Source organism: Rhinopithecus bieti, unplaced genomic scaffold (assembly GCF_001698545.2).
Source record: "Rhinopithecus bieti isolate Rb0 unplaced genomic scaffold, ASM169854v2 scaffold_12592, whole genome shotgun sequence".
Taxonomy (NCBI): Eukaryota; Metazoa; Chordata; class Mammalia; order Primates; family Cercopithecidae; genus Rhinopithecus; species Rhinopithecus bieti.
In genome coordinates, this window is record NW_016807142.1 from 117,119 (window position 1) to 134,860 (window position 17,742).

General features: G+C 52.0%; 1 protein-coding gene across 11 annotated transcripts; it reads left to right on the forward strand.

The window, feature by feature from the left end:
* The first annotated feature begins 476 nt into the window (after positions 1–476).
* Positions 477–16,613, forward strand: BRPF1 (bromodomain and PHD finger containing 1). 11 transcript variants are annotated; one of them, XM_017880337.1, is made up of 14 exons: positions 477–885; positions 2,855–3,463; positions 7,744–8,703; positions 9,547–9,709; positions 10,083–10,214; positions 10,621–10,749; positions 11,539–11,848; positions 12,176–12,496; positions 12,819–13,103; positions 13,603–13,750; positions 14,164–14,300; positions 14,403–14,521; positions 14,893–15,047; positions 15,755–16,613. In XM_017880337.1, the coding sequence occupies exons 2-14, from the start codon at positions 2,865–2,867 to the stop codon at positions 15,936–15,938; spliced, it is 3,642 nt and encodes a 1,213-aa protein (XP_017735826.1). In that variant the 5' UTR covers positions 477–885; positions 2,855–2,864; the 3' UTR covers positions 15,939–16,613. The 11 variants fall into 11 exon arrangements, with proteins under 11 accessions (XP_017735826.1, XP_017735829.1, XP_017735822.1 ...); XM_017880333.1 differs by having other exon boundaries at positions 482–885; positions 10,621–10,767; positions 12,173–12,496; positions 15,755–16,604; XM_017880334.1 differs by having other exon boundaries at positions 482–885; positions 10,621–10,767; positions 15,755–16,604.
* Positions 16,614–17,742: the final 1,129 nt, after the last annotated feature.

Here is a 17,742-nt window from a genome sequence, read left to right on the forward strand (position 1 = left end):
ACAGACCGGTCTAATCTCCAGCCCCGCCCCGGTCCTACCCACAACTCCCGGTCCCTTAGGCTCCAGCTCGCATCCCTCTTGCTCCCGGCCCTGCCCCCAGTCCCGCCCCGTGACTCTGGCCCCGCCTCACCGCCTTCCTCCGAGACCAAGGCCAGGTCCCTCCCGCAGCCGCGGCGCCAGCAGGAGGCAGGGAGCGGAGAGGGAGGAGGCAGAGGGGGAGGGGAGAAGGGCGGGCTCCTCACCCCCAGCCCCGCGCTCACCATCCGTGGCTGCAGATTCGCCACAAACCGCCCAACGACCCCTGATCCCGAATACGGTGACTTCAGTCTCCAGAAACTCCACTCTAAGATGAGAGAGCTAGAGAAGCCCTGTGGGGTGTCCAGGGTCCTTTCTGAATCCCAGAGAACGGTCTTTCGAGCCTCAGCAGGCGGGCGGGGATCCGTGGCGAAAGTGCAACTCAGCAGCGCCACGGAGCCACGTTTACCCTGCGCAGACGCTGTCGCCGCCGCTGCTGCCGCCGCCGCTGCCACAGCCTTTGCCGCCACGGTCTCCGCCGCCGCTGTCCTCGCGCTGCCTCTGGGAGCCTCCATTGTTCCAGCGGCGCCCGGTCCCGAGACCGGGCATCCTAGGGGTTCGCGAAACGGGCGGCGGCCGACGGAGTTGAGACCCCAGGGCGCCGGCGGGACCGGGAGCAGCAGGGGTCAGCGCAGGAATCCCGGGAGCCGGGACCAAAGCGTGGGGCGGCAGGGGGCCGAGGTGGTGAGGTCTACTGTTTCCGGAGTTGGGGCTCCCCCTTCCCGGCCCGACTTTCCCCGCCGGCCTCCCCAAGTGGGGTCGGAGCCCCGGCGGGCGCCCCCGGCGATGAGCCCGGACTCGAGGTGGCCGGTGAGTGCGGGCCTGGGACCAGGGCGGGAGTGGCCGGCAGGGAAGGGGTAGGCTACATTCGTGGGGCGCGCACTGAGCCGCGTGGCCCGGGAGCCTCTCTGGCAACTCCAGCTGGGAGAACTGACAGTACATTGCTTCCCAGCAGGCATCCTGGGGCAACGGTGTATCTTTCGGGGCTGCCCGGGCCAGTGGCAGGAGAGGAGCCTTGTTTCACTTGTTACACTTCCACAAAGGGGAAACGCCGCCGCATCCGGAGAGTGGGCTGCGGGCACTGCCGGGGCCCAGCCCTATCCCTCCGGCCCCCGCCCCCTACTTCCTCTAGCCCCCTGAGCTTCAGGGGCAGATGCAGCCGCCATTCTCCTTGGGCCCTCCCCACGGGCTTTCTGGTCTCAGTTCTCGTCTCCCTCGCCTGTGCCTCTGCTGCCGGGTTCCAAGGGGAGATTGCCGGATTCGCTGTGCTGCTTTGGGAGCCATTCACCCGGGACCCAGCTTGGAAAGAGGAGAGCTTGTTTGTGCTTCGGTTGGTTTGTGTTTAAAGACACAGCCGCAGGTAGGAAGTAGAAAAGAGTTGCAGTTGGACGTGTAGCGTTACTGATGTGAAAGTCAGGAGCCGTTGACAGAGGAGCTGGAGCCCTCCACTTGCCTGGTCAAGGCACAGGTGGAGAGGCCAAGAGGGGTTATTTTGTCAGGGAGCTCATGATAGCCCGGCCCGGCTGGGATGGTGCCAAGCCCCTAGCTGAATTGTTGAACTCAACTAGGCCGAGAGAAATTGGGGCAGTCTCTGACCAAGCTGGGCTTCCTGAGGCCTGGTGCCATCTGCTGTCTGCACTCACCGAGGAATGTTGGGGAGGGTGAAGGGAGGGCCCCTGCGGACCACCGTGGAGCTGAGCATGCCTAGATTGTCGTGTTCGTGTTTGTACCCTTAGGGTCTGGCACTTGGTAGTCACTCAGTTAATGTTGCGTGAGTGGGTGAAGAGCTCAAATGTGATACAAGCTGCTGTCACTGACTAAATGATCTCAGTTTTCACTTTACTTCACAGTACATCTCCTACCCAGTTCCAGGGCCAGGCTCCCCATAAAGACCTCAAAAGTAAATGAATTATTTCTGTGATCCAGTGATTTCTGCAGGAGTCCAATGCTAAAGCATTGGCCACCCATTCAGCCTTCTACATGGCCTTCATCCCATCTGAGCTCTCAATCTGGTGATCCCCTCATTCAGCTATTCGTTCAACAGATCATTCATTCGTTCACCAAAAACTGAGTGTCCACTGCACGCTAGGTACTGGGGATACAGAGGTGGATAGGCTCAGGAGACAATTTTCAGTATGTCAGGTGCTGTGGTAGAGGTGAGAATGGAATGCTGTGGAAACAGCTCCCCATGGGAAAGTCAGAGAAGTTGTGTCAGAAGTGACATTTGAGCTGGTTTTTTGAAGAACGAGTAGGAGCCTACCAATCAGAAAGGATGGAAGGCATTCCAAATAGAGATCATTTTGCAGGAATGAGAGGTTATAACATTCAGGGAATGGTAGGTTCCCCTGTGTAAACAAAATCAGCTGTAACTTGTAAAAAGAATCTGGAAAGGAGGACTCAGGCCAGAAAGTGAAAGGAGCTCTTTGAATGGCGTTATAGAGAATTTGGAATATTATCTTGAAGGAACTGGGGACCATCAGGAGGCTTTTAGTGAAGAGACTGTCATGATCATTACTACCTGGTAGAAAGATCACTTTCCTATATGATGTGAGATTGGGCTAGAGGAGTTGAGACATAGGGCAGGATAACCAGGCAAGAGGTGATGAGGGCCCAGATCCGGGCCATGGTGGCGGAGATGGCATTTGGAGACATTGTAGAGGTAGGCTGGCCAGGACCTGGTGACTCCAAGTGAGGGCGAGGACTGGAAAGACTGGGGTCTCTGGTGCAAATGGCCAGGAACTCATCCCCAGCCTTATGCTAACTGATCTGTGTATTCTAGATGTGACAGCATGGGGGTGGACTTTGATGTGAAGACTTTCTGCCACAACTTGCGGGCGACTAAGCCACCATACGAGTGCCCAGTGGAGACCTGCCGAAAGGTCTACAAGAGTTACAGTGGTATTGAGTACCACCTGTACCACTATGACCACGACAACCCACCACCACCACAACAGACTCCACTCCGCAAGCACAAGAAGAAGGGGCGCCAGTCACGCCCAGCCAACAAGCAGTCACCCAGCCCCTCAGAGGTCTCACAGTCACCAGGCCGTGAGGTGATGAGCTATGCACAGGCCCAGCGCATGGTGGAGGTGGACTTGCATGGCCGCGTCCACCGCATCAGCATCTTTGACAACCTGGATGTGGTGTCAGAGGATGAGGAAGCCCCCGAGGAGGCCCCTGAGAATGGCAGCAACAAGGAGAACACTGAGACACCAGCTGCTACTCCCAAGTCAGGCAAACATAAGAACAAGGAGAAGCGCAAGGACTCCAACCATCACCACCACCACAATGTTTCTGCAAGCACCACTCCCAAGCTGCCAGAGGTGGTCTATCGGGAGCTGGAACAGGACACCCCTGATGCCCCACCCCGGCCAACTTCCTATTACCGGTAAGGCCACCCCTACCTTGCAGCTCTGGAAAACTGGTCAAGCAGGGCTCAGGAGCCAGAGAGAGGTGAGAGGCACAGAGAGAAGAGTGGTGGGAATAAAGAATAGTGAAAGAACACTGATTTTGCCAGGGCAGTGAGTGGAATGGTACCCTACTAATGGTGGCACTTACTCTACAGTGCCACACGCCACTCCTTTATTTTTTTCTCACAACTCTCAGGTAGATATTTTTCTCATTTCACAGATGAGGAAACTATGGTCAAGAAAGAATGCCAGATTTTCTTTTCTTTTCTTTTTTTTTTTGAGACAGGGTCTGGCTCTGTCACCCAACCTGGAGTGCAGTGGCATGATCTTGGCTCACCCCAACTTCCGCCTCCCGTGCTTAAGTGATCCTCCCACTCAGCCTCCTGAATATCTGCAACTGAAGGCACATGCCACCATGCCCAGCTAGTTTTTTAAATTTTTTGTAGAGATGAGGTTTCACCACATTGCCTAGGCTGGTCTTGAATTCCTGGGCTCAAGCGATCCACCCACCTCAGCCTCCCAAAGTGCTGGGATTATAGGCATGAGCCACTGTGCCCGGCCAGACTTACCTAAAAGCACATGCCAGTAGATAGCTGAACTGGAGTTCAAACCTGGGTCCTTCTGACTCCATAGCTGTACTGTTTCCACTGTGGCAAAACATCCTGTTTCTGATTCCTGGCCCTCTCCATTTCATTACTGAATGACCTTGGGAAATGCATCCAACTTAAGGTGTTTTAAGGACCCCATCTGCAGAGCAGATACAGTATTTCTCTGCCTCCGTAAAGGCAGAAGACTAGGATCACTGATTTCATAAGGTACTAAAAGCACTTTGTAAATCTGCAGAGGTAATTCTCCCACTATTTGTTATTGTCATTTGTCCTTTAACATGTTTAAGCGGTATTTTATACTTAAGCAACATTTAATACTCCTCCAGTGACCCTTTTATTTTTGTCATTTAATTGTTTCTTTAACATGAGGTATAAAGGTGAAGGGATGTGGGGGGGCAGTGTGGTGGTGAAACTACTTGGAGAAATCCTGGCTAAAGGATGGCACGAAAACCAAGTGTAAAACCTCTCTGAAAGTTGGCATCCAAGGCAAAAAAGGTATTCTGATGAGTTAATTTGCCAAGAATGGTAAGTTTGTTGTCAGCTAATTAGAAGGCCTGATCTCTGAGGAGGATTTGTCATAAAGGCTTTTATATGAAAAGCATTTTTTAGCAAAAGTGCAGTCCACATGATGTTATTCCTCCATTCTTTTTTTCCGTTTTTCTTGTTTTGAGATGGAGTCTCGCTCTGTTGCCAGGCTGGATTACAATGGCGCGATCTCGGCTCACTGCAACCTCCGTTGGGTTCAAGCAATTCTCGTGCCTCAGCCTGCCAAGTAGCTGGGATTACAGGCACGTGCCACCACATCCAGCTAATTTTTGTGTTTTTAGTAGAGGTGGGGTTTCACCATGTTGGCCAGGATGGTCTCGATCTCCTGACCTCGTGATCTGCCCGCCTCAGCCTCCCAAAGTGCTGGGATTACAGGCATGAGCCACCCACCGCGCCTGGCCTAAACCTCAATTCTTTAAAAGCAAATCTGGGAACACAAGCAGTATGGCCGGTAGCACTTTCTTCTCTCTACTGTTAGAGCTTAAGCCCATCTCTCTCTTCCTCTCCCATTCTTTCATCTTTTCAGTCCAATTCCACTTCCTTCTGGCTTTCCACAGTCTTGCTCTTTTCCGTCCACACTGACTGCCATACCCACCTCTGCTCCACTCCTAACACACAGACCCCTCTTTGGACTTCCCCTCCCTCCCAGTGGCCCTTGAGTTCTCTCTGCTCTAACAGGCAGCCAAGTCCAGCTCATTAGCTGCTTTTCTTCCTCCCTCCACTTAGATTCACTCTTCTTTCTGGGGATCAGATCTGTTCTTTAGGGGAGCAATTCTCAGCAGGTGCACTGCAAACAACTGGGAAGTGTATTGCATGGAATTTGTTACCACTGTTGGTAGAACTGCCCAAGTTTTGGAAATGACTGACTTTCTATAGAAATTGAGAAGATTTGAGGTCACTTCTCTAATAGCATCACTTTCTTTTGCTTGAATTCTGATATGCTTCCTTGAGGGGGAGAGAGAGGGTGGCATGTCAGCTGGTGTGCCAGGAATTACACGACATGCAGCCTACCTTATCTGTACTGCAGCCTGTAATCTGGGTGCCTGTGGGAGTGTGTTATGCACCATCACATAATGTCACGTGTGTCATGGCAGAGAAAAGGGTGAGAATTGGTGCTGAAGAGAGCTGGTGCCAAGGCCTAGAAGAAGCCAGATGGTTCACACCATCCATGAGTCATACCCTTGTTCAAAGATAGGGATGTTGCAGTCACCTTGGGGAAGAGGTAAAGGGCTAAAAAGGAAGAAGCTGCTTCCTGCAATGTTTCAGTCTCTCTCCCTTCCACCCCCAAAATGCCTTTCAAATGAACAGTGATGAGTGCCTGTATCTGTATGGCAAATCAGACACAATCCTCACTTCTGTTGTGTAGTGGGGAAGTTAGACACATAAACAGCTATAATGCTAGGAAGATGGGTAAGGGCCATACAAAAACTAACAACATTTATTGAGTGTATGCTGCACACCAGGCACTGTCCTAAGCACTTTACCTCCATTAACTCATTTATTGCTCACAATAGCTGTGTGAAATAGGTTCAGATTAGCATCATCACTTTACAGATGAACAAACAAGGCTCAGGGAGCTTAGCTCACTTACCCTCTGTTAGACAGGACCCAGGCAGTGTGGCTCCAGCGCCTGTGTGTCCCGGCCCACTCTAGCAGCCAAAGTCCCATTTCTCACATGAGTGGAGAAACAGGAGCTAAAGTTTTTCTAGGACCTGCTGTGTGCCATTTGACTTAGCTCATTCATTTTAAAAGAACTTTTAATAAAAGATAAATGTTCATATTTGCACGCGTCTGTATGTGGTCACATGTGACTTAGTGGTTAGGTGGCATTTTACACCAAGGTGCTCACACTTCCTTCCATGGGCCTGCTGGGGACTGCTGGAGCCTGATGGAGCCTGATGGGGTAGTAGGCACCAGGCAAGGTACTATATAAATAATTGTAAAGGCCAAGAGTTTGTAGCCTATTCATTTTTATAATTCCACATAATCCTGACAGTATCTTTGTGAGTAGGTAGTAGGTAGTATTATCCTCATTCTGTCATCAATAAAACTGAGGTTCAGAACAGCAGTGATGTCCTGAAAGTCACAGAATGGCAGAGCCAGAATTCAAATCTGGTTTACTTAGAAGCCAAAGCCCCATTCTTTCCTTTGTACCCTGTAGTTCACAGTGCCAGAGTCTAGGCTACCTATAGCATGGCAGGCAAGAAGCACCTTCTCTGTGTGACAAGCACCTAGAGCAGCCCTCAATTCCAGGCCTGTTGGCACAGTAAGTGATACAGGGTGGACATTAAGAGCACTGGGGCTGGAGGTTGAATGCCTCTGCCTGTGCCATTCCCTTGTTATGTGACGTATTTGTGTTTTGATTAACTTCTCAAAGCTTAAGTTTTCTCATCTACAAAATGAGGACAATAAGAACACTAACTCTATGGCTGTGGTAAGAATAAATGTAATAGTTAAGCACAATGCCTGGCTCATAGTAAATCCTCAGTAAACCTTAGCTATTATAATTGTTATCTCCCAAGGCTATCCAGTGAACAAACATATCACCTAGAGTTTGTGATGGAGCTTTGAGCTGATGTTGGCACCAGCTGAGAGAAGACCCATGGCAGCTCTAGTCGAGGCCCTGCCCACCAGTGCTAAAACAACTTATATGTAATTTGTCAGTGACATCCAGTGACCTTCCTTCTTCCCTGATTCTTCATACCATCATCTGGACCACTCCAAGGGGTACTAACTGCCCCACCTTCCTCCTTTTAGAGGAGGCTGTCTGCGCCTCTGCAACCCAAAGAAGATGGTGTCACATATAGCAGCTAGGACATGAGCTTTGCAGTGGCAGGTCTGGGTTCACATCCCAGCTCCACCACTTTCTCACAAGTGAGCTGGGGCCAGGCGATTAACCTTCCTAACCTAAAGCCTTAGGTTTTCTTTTCAGCAAAATAGAAATGATGATAGTACCTATAATATCTGAAGTTAAGGTGAGGATGAAATGAGACAACACATCTGAAGGGCACAGGCAGAATAAGTGCTCAGTGGCAAATGACCCATCGTCTTTAAGGGAGGGAAGTCTCAACCATGTGATGCTGAGCTCCCTGTGTGTACCATAGGTACATCGAGAAGTCTGCAGAGGAGCTGGACGAGGAAGTAGAGTATGACATGGATGAGGAGGACTACATCTGGTTGGATATCATGAATGAGCGTCGGAAGACAGAGGGTGTAAGTCCCATCCCGCAGGAGATCTTTGAGTACCTAATGGACCGACTAGAGAAGGAGTCGTACTTTGAGAGTCATAATAAAGGCGACCCCAATGCGCTAGTGGATGAGGATGCTGTTTGCTGTATCTGCAATGATGGTGAGTGCCAGAACAGCAATGTCATCCTCTTCTGTGACATGTGCAACCTGGCCGTGCACCAGGAGTGCTACGGTGTCCCCTATATCCCTGAGGGCCAGTGGCTATGCCGCCGTTGCCTGCAGTCACCCTCTCGTGCTGTGGATTGTGCCCTGTGCCCCAACAAGGGTGGTGCCTTCAAGCAGACAGATGACGGGCGCTGGGCCCATGTGGTGTGTGCCCTGTGGATCCCTGAGGTCTGCTTCGCCAACACGGTCTTCCTAGAGCCTATTGACAGCATTGAGCACATCCCACCAGCTCGCTGGAAGCTCACCTGCTACATTTGCAAACAACGGGGCTCAGGGGCCTGCATCCAGTGCCACAAGGCCAACTGTTACACAGCTTTCCATGTGACATGCGCCCAGCAGGCTGGCCTTTACATGAAGATGGAGCCTGTGCGGGAGACAGGCGCCAACGGCACCTCTTTCAGTGTCCGCAAGACAGCCTACTGCGACATCCACACGCCTCCAGGTTCAGCACGCCGACTGCCTGCCCTGTCGCACAGTGAGGGTGAGGAGGATGAAGATGAGGAAGAGGATGAGGGTAAGGGCTGGAGCTCAGAGAAAGTCAAGAAGGCCAAGGCCAAGTCCCGGATCAAAATGAAGAAGGCACGGAAGATCCTGGCAGAGAAGCGGGCAGCAGCACCTGTGGTGTCAGTGCCCTGCATCCCACCACACAGGTATGTGGGGAGCTGGTGGACCGGCAGGTGAGGGAGAAAGCCTTCTGGAGAGGAGCTGGCAGCCTCCTGAGTGGAATAGCAGGGCTGAGCTATCTTCTTCCCAGGAGTGGAATGTCAGGGCTGGGCTATCTTCCCAGGAGCTGCATAGAAGTTAACAAGAACATATTTTCAAAAGAGATAGTTGTCTTTAGCAGGTCACCTGACTTAAGAGCCAGAAATGTCAACTTTTATCTAGCATAGCTAACAGGTGTTTTGAACTGCCCTTCATTTTGATGGTGTGGTTTGTTAAGTTGGGATGGAAGAGGATGGAACTGCCACTGGCAGCAATGGAAAAAGTAGTCTGATTATGAAGAAACAAATAGAATGAAAAACGGGGAAGGGGAAGCTCAAGAAGTTGTGAAGGGGTTACTGCCTCTCATGTGGGCTGTGATGGCCAGGGTTTTTTTCAGTTCTCTCGTGCCATTTATTTGATTTATTATATGTTTCTGCTATACAGTTGTACTTCATCTTAAAACCTTCAAAGGCTTAGTCTCAGTGGGGCTCTCAGGGTCAAATAGTACTCTGGGCTGCCGTGACTAGAGCAGTCTTCGGGGCAGAAGTCCTTGATCCCTGGTATACAGGGTTAGGGATCTGGTTTAGTGATGGGAGCTTGGTTTCCTTTCTGCTGTGGTACCATTGATGGCACCACTCTCTTCCTTGCCTTAAGTCCAGAGTCCCAGGCCTTTTGGACAAGAGATACTTTCCCTTCATCCCCATTCAGGAACTCTCACTGGCCAGAGACCCTTGCTCTGCTTAAGAGAATCAGGGCCCAACAGGTTTTACTCTTTGTTTCCTGCCTCCCAGGCTTAGTAAAATCACCAACCGCCTGACAATCCAAAGGAAGAGCCAGTTCATGCAGAGGCTGCACAGCTACTGGACACTGAAGCGGCAGTCACGGAATGGGGTCCCATTGCTACGTCGCCTGCAGACACACCTGCAGTCTCAGAGGAACTGTGACCAAGTCGGGGTACTGTTTCCAGTTCCCTGTGGGCTGTGGGAACTAGGGCCAGGGGGATGAAAACCAAAATTTGCAACTGTAGTTTCCAGTATCAGAGGGTTTAGACTCTTTCCTCCTTTAAGCTAGCCCTCAAGCAAGGATCAGCGTGGAATCCTCAGTGAAAGGATGTTGTTCCTATGTGTTTATGTATTCATTCAACGAACACCAAGCATTTATTCTGCCAGGCCTTGGGGACACACAGATTGAGGCACTACCAGTAAATTGCTGTGCTCCCTCTTTTGGCTTGACCTGCCCTTGACCTGAGTTTCCTGGGCTCTCTTCTCCCTGCTGACCTTTCCTCTGGCTTTCTAATCATTCCCTGATCTTTCTTTTGCCTCTGCAGAGAGATTCTGAGGATAAGAACTGGGCCCTTAAAGAACAGCTCAAGTCCTGGCAGCGGCTCCGGCATGACTTAGAGCGAGCTCGGCTGCTGGTGGAATTGATCCGCAAGCGGGAAAAACTCAAAAGGGAGACGGTGAGTGATCCTGGGCCAGCCCTATTTTATAAAGGAGGAAACAGACCCAGGAGAAGGAAAAGTGTGTGTCCCCCAGCCAGATAGCAGCAGGGCTGATGCTAGAGTCAGGTCTCCTGGTTCTTGGTGTGCTTTTAAAAGGTCTACTGGAAGCAGAATGTCACAGGAGCGTATGAACAGAATCCTGAGTTATGTGACATAGGTAGCTGATGCTGGTAGTTCAAGAAAGGGGGAGGCCAGAATCGTTGGTGCAAGTTTCTTATACCTCGTAGAAGGTAGACCTGTATGAGTGCACCCAGCTGTGAGGGTGGGAAAGAAGGTGGCTTCCCAGGCCAGCTGGAACCATATCCTCAGACCTCTGCCACTGGACTGGCCGGGGCCTGGCTGATCAGGCCTTTTTCTGTGTTAGATCAAAGTTCAGCAGATTGCCATGGAGATGCAGCTGACCCCTTTCCTCATCCTCCTTCGCAAAACCTTGGAGCAGCTCCAAGAGAAGGACACAGGCAACATCTTCAGCGAGCCGGTCCCTCTGTCTGAGGTAACCGAATTGGACGAAGTAAGAATCCCTTCCCCTCACTCCACCTTCTCTCTGTTCCTCTCCCAATTGGACCCCTGCTGCAGGTCTGGGCCAGGGACTAGATGGGGACCTTGAAGAGAGGGGCTGGTGGCTCTGGGGCAGGATGAACTGGAGCCACATGTATCACCTGGACTCTGTCTTGTCCCTGTCACACCCCAAGGGCCCAGAATGGGAGGCAGTCTGCACTCCTTCCCCAGAGGCAGGGACTGAGTCTGCCAAATGAATAATCCCAGGGCAGGAAGACACTTTCGGGGTGCTGAACCCTAGAACGGAGACTTTAGAAGGCTCAGCACCTAAAGAACCAGCTCTGAAGCCCTAGGTCCTGACTGGCAGACTCTTCTCTCTAAAAGGTATAAAATGAGAGGTCTGAGGCAGCAGCCTCCTTATAAGTTACTGTTAAGTAAAAGGAGCTCTAGGAATGCAAGGTGGTGTTTATTTTCAGAGGAGTCCCCAAGCCATTTTCTTACTAAAGCCTCATGTAGTCTAAAAAGTATATTTGGCTCTACTTTCATGATTTTCTAGGAGAGGAAAAGTAGGCCCAGAGAGGTGAAGAGACTTGCCAAAGTCACACAGCTTGTGACTGGTAAAGTCAGGACCAGAATTCAGCTTTCCTTTCGCCTGTGCTATATGCCTGCTTCTAACTGATGGGAGGAGGTTGCTGGATATATTTCAGGGGGGCTTGTTAGGAGCAGGGTTCGGGGCAATGAGGAGGATATCTCTACTTAAAACAAATTTGCCCTGCCCTCCCAGGTACCTGACTACCTAGACCACATCAAAAAGCCCATGGACTTTTTCACCATGAAGCAGAACTTGGAGGCTTACCGCTACCTGAATTTTGATGATTTTGAGGAGGACTTCAACCTCATCGTCAGCAACTGCCTCAAGTATAACGCCAAGGACACCATCTTCTACCGGGCAGCAGTGCGGCTTCGTGAACAGGGTGGTGCTGTGCTCCGCCAGGCCCGGCGCCAGGCAGAAAAAATGGGCATTGACTTTGAGACGGGCATGCATATCCCCCACAGCCTGACTGGAGATGAGGCCACACACCACACTGAAGATGGTGGGTGATATGTCACACACACATATAAGAGGCCAATGCCAGGGATGGACAGCTTTCCAAAAGTCCCCTCCTGGGAGCAGGCAGTGTAGGCAGAAAGCAGCTAGGCTGAGCAGTGGCACACTATCCCCAGGAATGCTCCCCAAGAAGCCAGACTGGGTGAATGGATAGCAGCGCCCGTCATTCCACATCTTGGTGCTGCTATTTTACAGCTGTTCCTGGTGAGAAGCCGAGGAGGGATGAGTGGGTTTCTTGCTGCCTGCCCAGGTTCAAGGGGCCCTGAGGGCTGCCCGGAATCTGACCTTTCCCCTCCAACCTTACTCCTAGCAGCCGAGGAAGAGCGGCTGGTCTTGCTGGAGAACCAGAAGCACCTGCCAGTGGAAGAGCAGCTGAAGCTGCTTCTGGAGCGGCTGGACGAAGTGAATGCCAGCAAGCAGAGTGTGGGCCGCTCACGGCGTGCAAAGATGATCAAGAAAGAGATGACGGCACTGCGGCGGAAGCTTGCTCACCAGCGAGAGACTGCACGTGATGGGCCTGAGCGGCACGGCCCCTCGAGCCGGGGAAGTCTGACACCCCACCCGGCAGCCTGTGACAAGGATGGGCAGACAGATAGTGCCGCAGAGGAGAGCAGCAGCCAGGAGACAAGCAAAGGTCTGAATCCCATGGCATGGTGGACCCCAAAGCAAGTCAGACTTTGGCTCTACAGCACACACTCAACCCCTGCCATTCCCCAGGCAGAGGTCCCTCCTACACAGCTAGCTGTACTTTCTCCCTCATTCCCCAATCAGGGGCCTCTTAGCTGCCTCTCTGGCTATTTGTATAAGAGTTAATGTTCCAAATTCCAAGCCCCTAAAATGATCTCCCCAACTTTAGCTGGAGTAATGGCCCTATATACCCAGGGCATGACCCTGGATATCTACCTTTCTCAAATCAGGCCCCTCACCAACTCTCCTTCTTTCTTTCTCTGCTCCAGGCCTGGGTCCCAACATGTCCTCAACCCCCGCACATGAGGTGGGCAGGAGAACCTCAGTTCTGTTCTCCAAAAAGAACCCGAAGACAGCTGGACCGCCCAAGAGGCCGGGCCGGCCCCCCAAAAACCGGGAGAGCCAGATGACCCCCAGCCACGGAGGCAGTCCTGTGGGGCCCCCCCAGCTCCCCATCATGAGCTCCCTGCGTCAGCGCAAGAGGGGTAGGAGCCCCCGGCCCAGTTCGAGTTCAGACAGCGACAGTGATAAGTCCACAGAAGACCCCCCAATGGGTGAGCCTTACCATCACCCAGCCCCCCAAGAGAGTGAGCAAAGCTGCCATTCTTCCCAGCATACTCCCAGTTACCCCTTTATTTGCCCATAAAAGAGAGAGCTAGAAGGGCCCTTAGGAATCCTTTAACTCCACTCACTCATCTTACAATTGGGAAAACTGAGGCCCAGAGACACTATGACCCAGCTAGAGTCCCACCCAGGGCCCCCCGCCTCCATTGTATCACTTTACCTTTTCTCTTCTCGCCTTCCTTGGGGATCTCCTGCCCTTTAAGCCGTTTGTGTCCTAAAGCCAGTAACTGCCAAGGGAAGCAAGGGGTGGGGCAGGGCTGTGGCCAACTGTGGTAGACACTGCCCAGAGCTAGCTCTGCTGGCAAAGGTTGGAGGAATTTTCCAGCACGGAAGGGGAACCCCAGCTCTAAGTCCCTCTTACCTCCATGTCATCTCTGATCTACATCTTCCTGACCGGTTCCTTCCCTCCTCCCCTTCCCTTCAACCAAGACTTACCAGCCAATGGCTTCAGCGGTGGAAACCAGCCAGTGAAGAAGAGTTTCTTGGTATACCGTAATGACTGCAGCCTTCCCCGGAGCAGCTCAGACTCTGAGTCCAGCAGCAGTAGCAGTAGCAGCGCTGCCTCAGACCGGACCAGGTACCAGCCGTCCAGATCAAGGCCAGCCTCAGGGGATGCCCTTCCAGGGCTCTTGGGCCTTTCTAGGTTTCCCTGTTGGAAGTGGGGTGGCTGCCATCTCAGTCTAGAATAAGATGACTCAAACTCAAGGTTTTCTGTTAAATAAATAAATCAGTGTTACCATTAATGGAACAGAGAGAACCATCCTGGGTTAAGGTGATGATTAGAGTATGCACTCCTGCCTCCACTGCTCAGTCTAACCCACCTCAGGTCACCAGCCTAGCCCCTGTGGGTGTTTGAATTTGAAATTCCTCATATAGCCTCTGCTTTCCAAAAGTCTCAGACCCTAGGGGCTTTAAGAGCAGAGGGCACATACCATGCTGTTCCCCATTCTTCCCCTCCTTTGAGCTGAGCTCCCATTGTCTTGTCCACAGCACAACACCCTCAAAACAAGGCCGGGGCAAACCTTCCTTCTCTCGGGGCACTTTCCCAGAGGACAGCAGTGAGGATACCTCAGGCACTGAGAATGAGGCCTACTCCGTGGGCACTGGCCGCGGCGTGGGCCACAGCAGTAAGTTCCCTTGCCCAAGGCCAGGGATGCTGGGGACCCAGTGTCAGGGCCTCGCCAGCCCCCCAGCTGCTGATCCACCCCCTCTCCCCCATTCCTGTGAAGTGGTAAGGAAGAGTCTGGGCCGGGGAGCTGGCTGGCTGTCAGAGGATGAGGACTCCCCGCTGGATGCTCTGGACCTCGTGTGGGCCAAATGCCGAGGGTATCCATCATACCCAGCTCTGGTATGCTCCGCTTCTGTTGTTATGCCCCTTGCTTTCCAATCCCAGAATACAGATTCACAGTTAGCAGACTTTTCCTATTCCCTGCTGAGCTGTGGGGCACAGTTTCTTGGCAAGGTAGACTGGTGGGCAGATACAGCTTGAGTACCACTTAGAGGCTCCCACTCAGTTTCTCCATCTCTCCCTTTTCCTTCTCTTTGCTCCTTGGGCTCTGAAATAATTTAGCGTGGAAAGAAGCTGAGGGTCAGCATTGCAGTTCTAGTAGCATGATAACCTTTCTGTCCCCACTTCAGACGTACTCTTTAAGTTCTTGAGGAGGGCAAGCCTTGGGAGGACGTGGACTGAACCCGACTGGGCTCTTATTACACCCTCAGATCATTGATCCAAAGATGCCCCGAGAAGGTATGTTCCACCATGGAGTTCCCATCCCTGTGCCCCCACTGGAGGTGCTGAAACTTGGGGAGCAGATGACCCAGGAAGCCCGAGAGCATCTCTACCTCGTCCTCTTCTTTGACAACAAACGAACCTGGTAAGGAGGGGAGCATTTGGTGTGACTCACAGCCACAGATGCAGCCCTGTGTGGTATGGAGGCAGACTGCCAGGAAACTCCAGCAACAGGCAGACTGGGCTAGCACAAGTCAGTGGGGGAGGGACTTAGAACAGTTTTTTGAGCAAAAGGGTTGTGTCAGCCATGTGTCTGAGAGGCTGAGTGGGCACTAGCGGACAAACAGCTGTAGCTAGATACCAAAGGACCATCAGAGACTATGACAAATATAGAGGTGGCTCCCACCCAGACTCAGATGGCTTCTAGACTTAGTTTTCCCACCTCTGCCTCCATGGTGACAAAATGAGGATAAAGCAGGCATAAACATTCAGGCTCTGAATCCCTCTTCTGTCATATTTGCACATGTAGTCTTTTTGTTAATTGTCTGCAGAGGATATTCAATGTCAGTGAAGTCTGCCTAGAGCCTATGGCACAGGGTAGCTACTTCTGGTGAGGTCAGGGCGCCTCCTTTTTGTACCTATAAATACCCTGTGATTACCCTCCTGCTGCCACCACACAGTATAACCATTGACTGGGCTCTTTCATCTCTAGACCATGAGCACTCCTTTGAGGGCAGGGGCCATCACAGAGTCTGCCCAGAGTGGGTGCTTGGGCAGTGTACTTAATAGAGGAGGAAGGCTGGTCCTTACTCTCCCTGAGATGATTTATTTGATCTTCACCTTGTCCTATAGGCAGTGGCTGCCCAGGACCAAGCTGGTTCCTCTGGGTGTGAACCAGGACCTAGACAAGGAGAAGATGCTGGAGGGCCGCAAGTCCAACATCCGCAAGTCAGTACAGATCGCCTACCACAGGGCTCTGCAGCACCGCAGCAAGGTGCAAGGCGAGCAGAGCAGTGAGACCAGCGATAGTGATTGATACTGCTCAACACAGCCCAACCTACACAGGGTCACACAACCCTGTGACCTCTCTCCTCCCCTTTGCTCACTGTCCTGGAGTGGCACCGGCCTCTGCACTGACTCATTTCTGGTCTTGGGGCCAGTCTCAGGGGAAGCTGGGTGGGGGAGGTCCCTCCTGCCCTAAGTGCAGCTGGACTGTACAGAACACTCCAAGGGCCAGTGGCAGTTCAGTGCAAGGAGAGGGAGGGCCCACAGGTCAGAAAGAGCTCCAGAGACCTCACAGCATTGTAGGGCGGGGTGGTGGGCCAAAGTTAGGACACTGCATAAAACAGGCCATCCCACCACCTCTACCTGCTCATGCCAGGAGAATCTATAACTGCCTAGAGGCCTGAGGCCCCTACCGGTGGTGAGGTGAGCGGGCATCTGTCCAGCCTGGAAGAGGGGCACTAGGTGACTCCCTCCCCTGCTGTTGTAAATACTGTAATTATCGGAGAATTTAAATTATTCTCATTTGTAACTGCGTTTCCGGGTCGCGCCAGAGTCATTTGGTACTAAAAAAAAAAAAAAAAAAACTGGGGCCTGTCCCCATTTCCCTTCTCTTTCCCATAGATTCCCCCACCTTTCAAACTGGTTTGTATTTATTTCAAAGGAAGAAAATATATTGATTCTTAGAAAATAAACTGTCTTTTTAGAATTCTTTGTTCTTCCCCCCTGCCAGGGCAAAGGGGATACAAAGGGAGGTTCTGTGCCCCAGGGATGATACATAATTGGGCCCAAGTGGTTGCTGACTGCTGTGCATGCTACATTTATAAGACATAGCAGAGAGAGCTCCCGTTGCCCATGCGTGGAGTGAGTGGCAGGCTCTGTGCTAAGCACCTTTAAACACTCAGCTTTGCGTAATCCTTGCAATAACTATAGGTAGTTTAATAATAGGCTGGTTATCTCCACAAAGATGCTGAGGTTTCAAAAAATTATCTTGCCTACAGTTCCTACAGTTCCTAGTTCCTACAACTAGGAAGGTACAGAGCTAGAATTGGAACCCAGGTCTGTTTGCAAAGCTGGCTCTTCAACCAGTATGCTGAACTGCCAGGGGAAGAGTCAACTGTTGATTCCTTCTTGGCCCTCAGAGGCCTGAAGTCCTTTGCCAATGGCATGGCCCCAAGTGTTTCAGCATCACTGCAGCTGAGACCTTCCCCACTGCTTAACTGGAGACAGAGCAGGGATGGAGAGGGTTGCTGTTTGCTCACTCCCAACCTCGGCACCTTCATTCCAGACTCCACCGACATTTATTGAAGGAATGCCTTCCAAGTGCTAGGCGCCTATGGGGTGGCATGCCTACAGATAGGAACAGTCACAGGAAAAAGGGGCGGCCCAGACCTTGCAGCCACTGAGGAGTGGCACTGAACCAATGATGGCATTGGTCTGATGTTGATTCCATGCTCACGGTACACTCTGCTAGGTCTCTGGCTGGGATATAAGGGTCAATCCGCTGCAGATGTTGCTCTTTAAGAACTTGCAGTCTGGGCAGGGTGCAGTGGCTCACGCTTGTAATCCCAACACTTCAAGAGGCCAAGGCGGCTGGATCACGAGGTCAAGAGATCGAGACCATCCTGGCCAACATGTGAAACCCCGTCTCTACTAAAAATACAAAAATTAGCTGGGCGTGGTGGTGCATGCCTGTAGTCCCAGCAACTTGGGAGGCTGAAGCAGGAGAATCGCTTGAACCCGGGAGGCGGAGGTTGCAGTGAGCCGAGATCGCACCATCACACTCCAGCCCGGGCGACTGGGTGAGACTCCGTCTCAAAAAAAAGAACTTGCAGCCT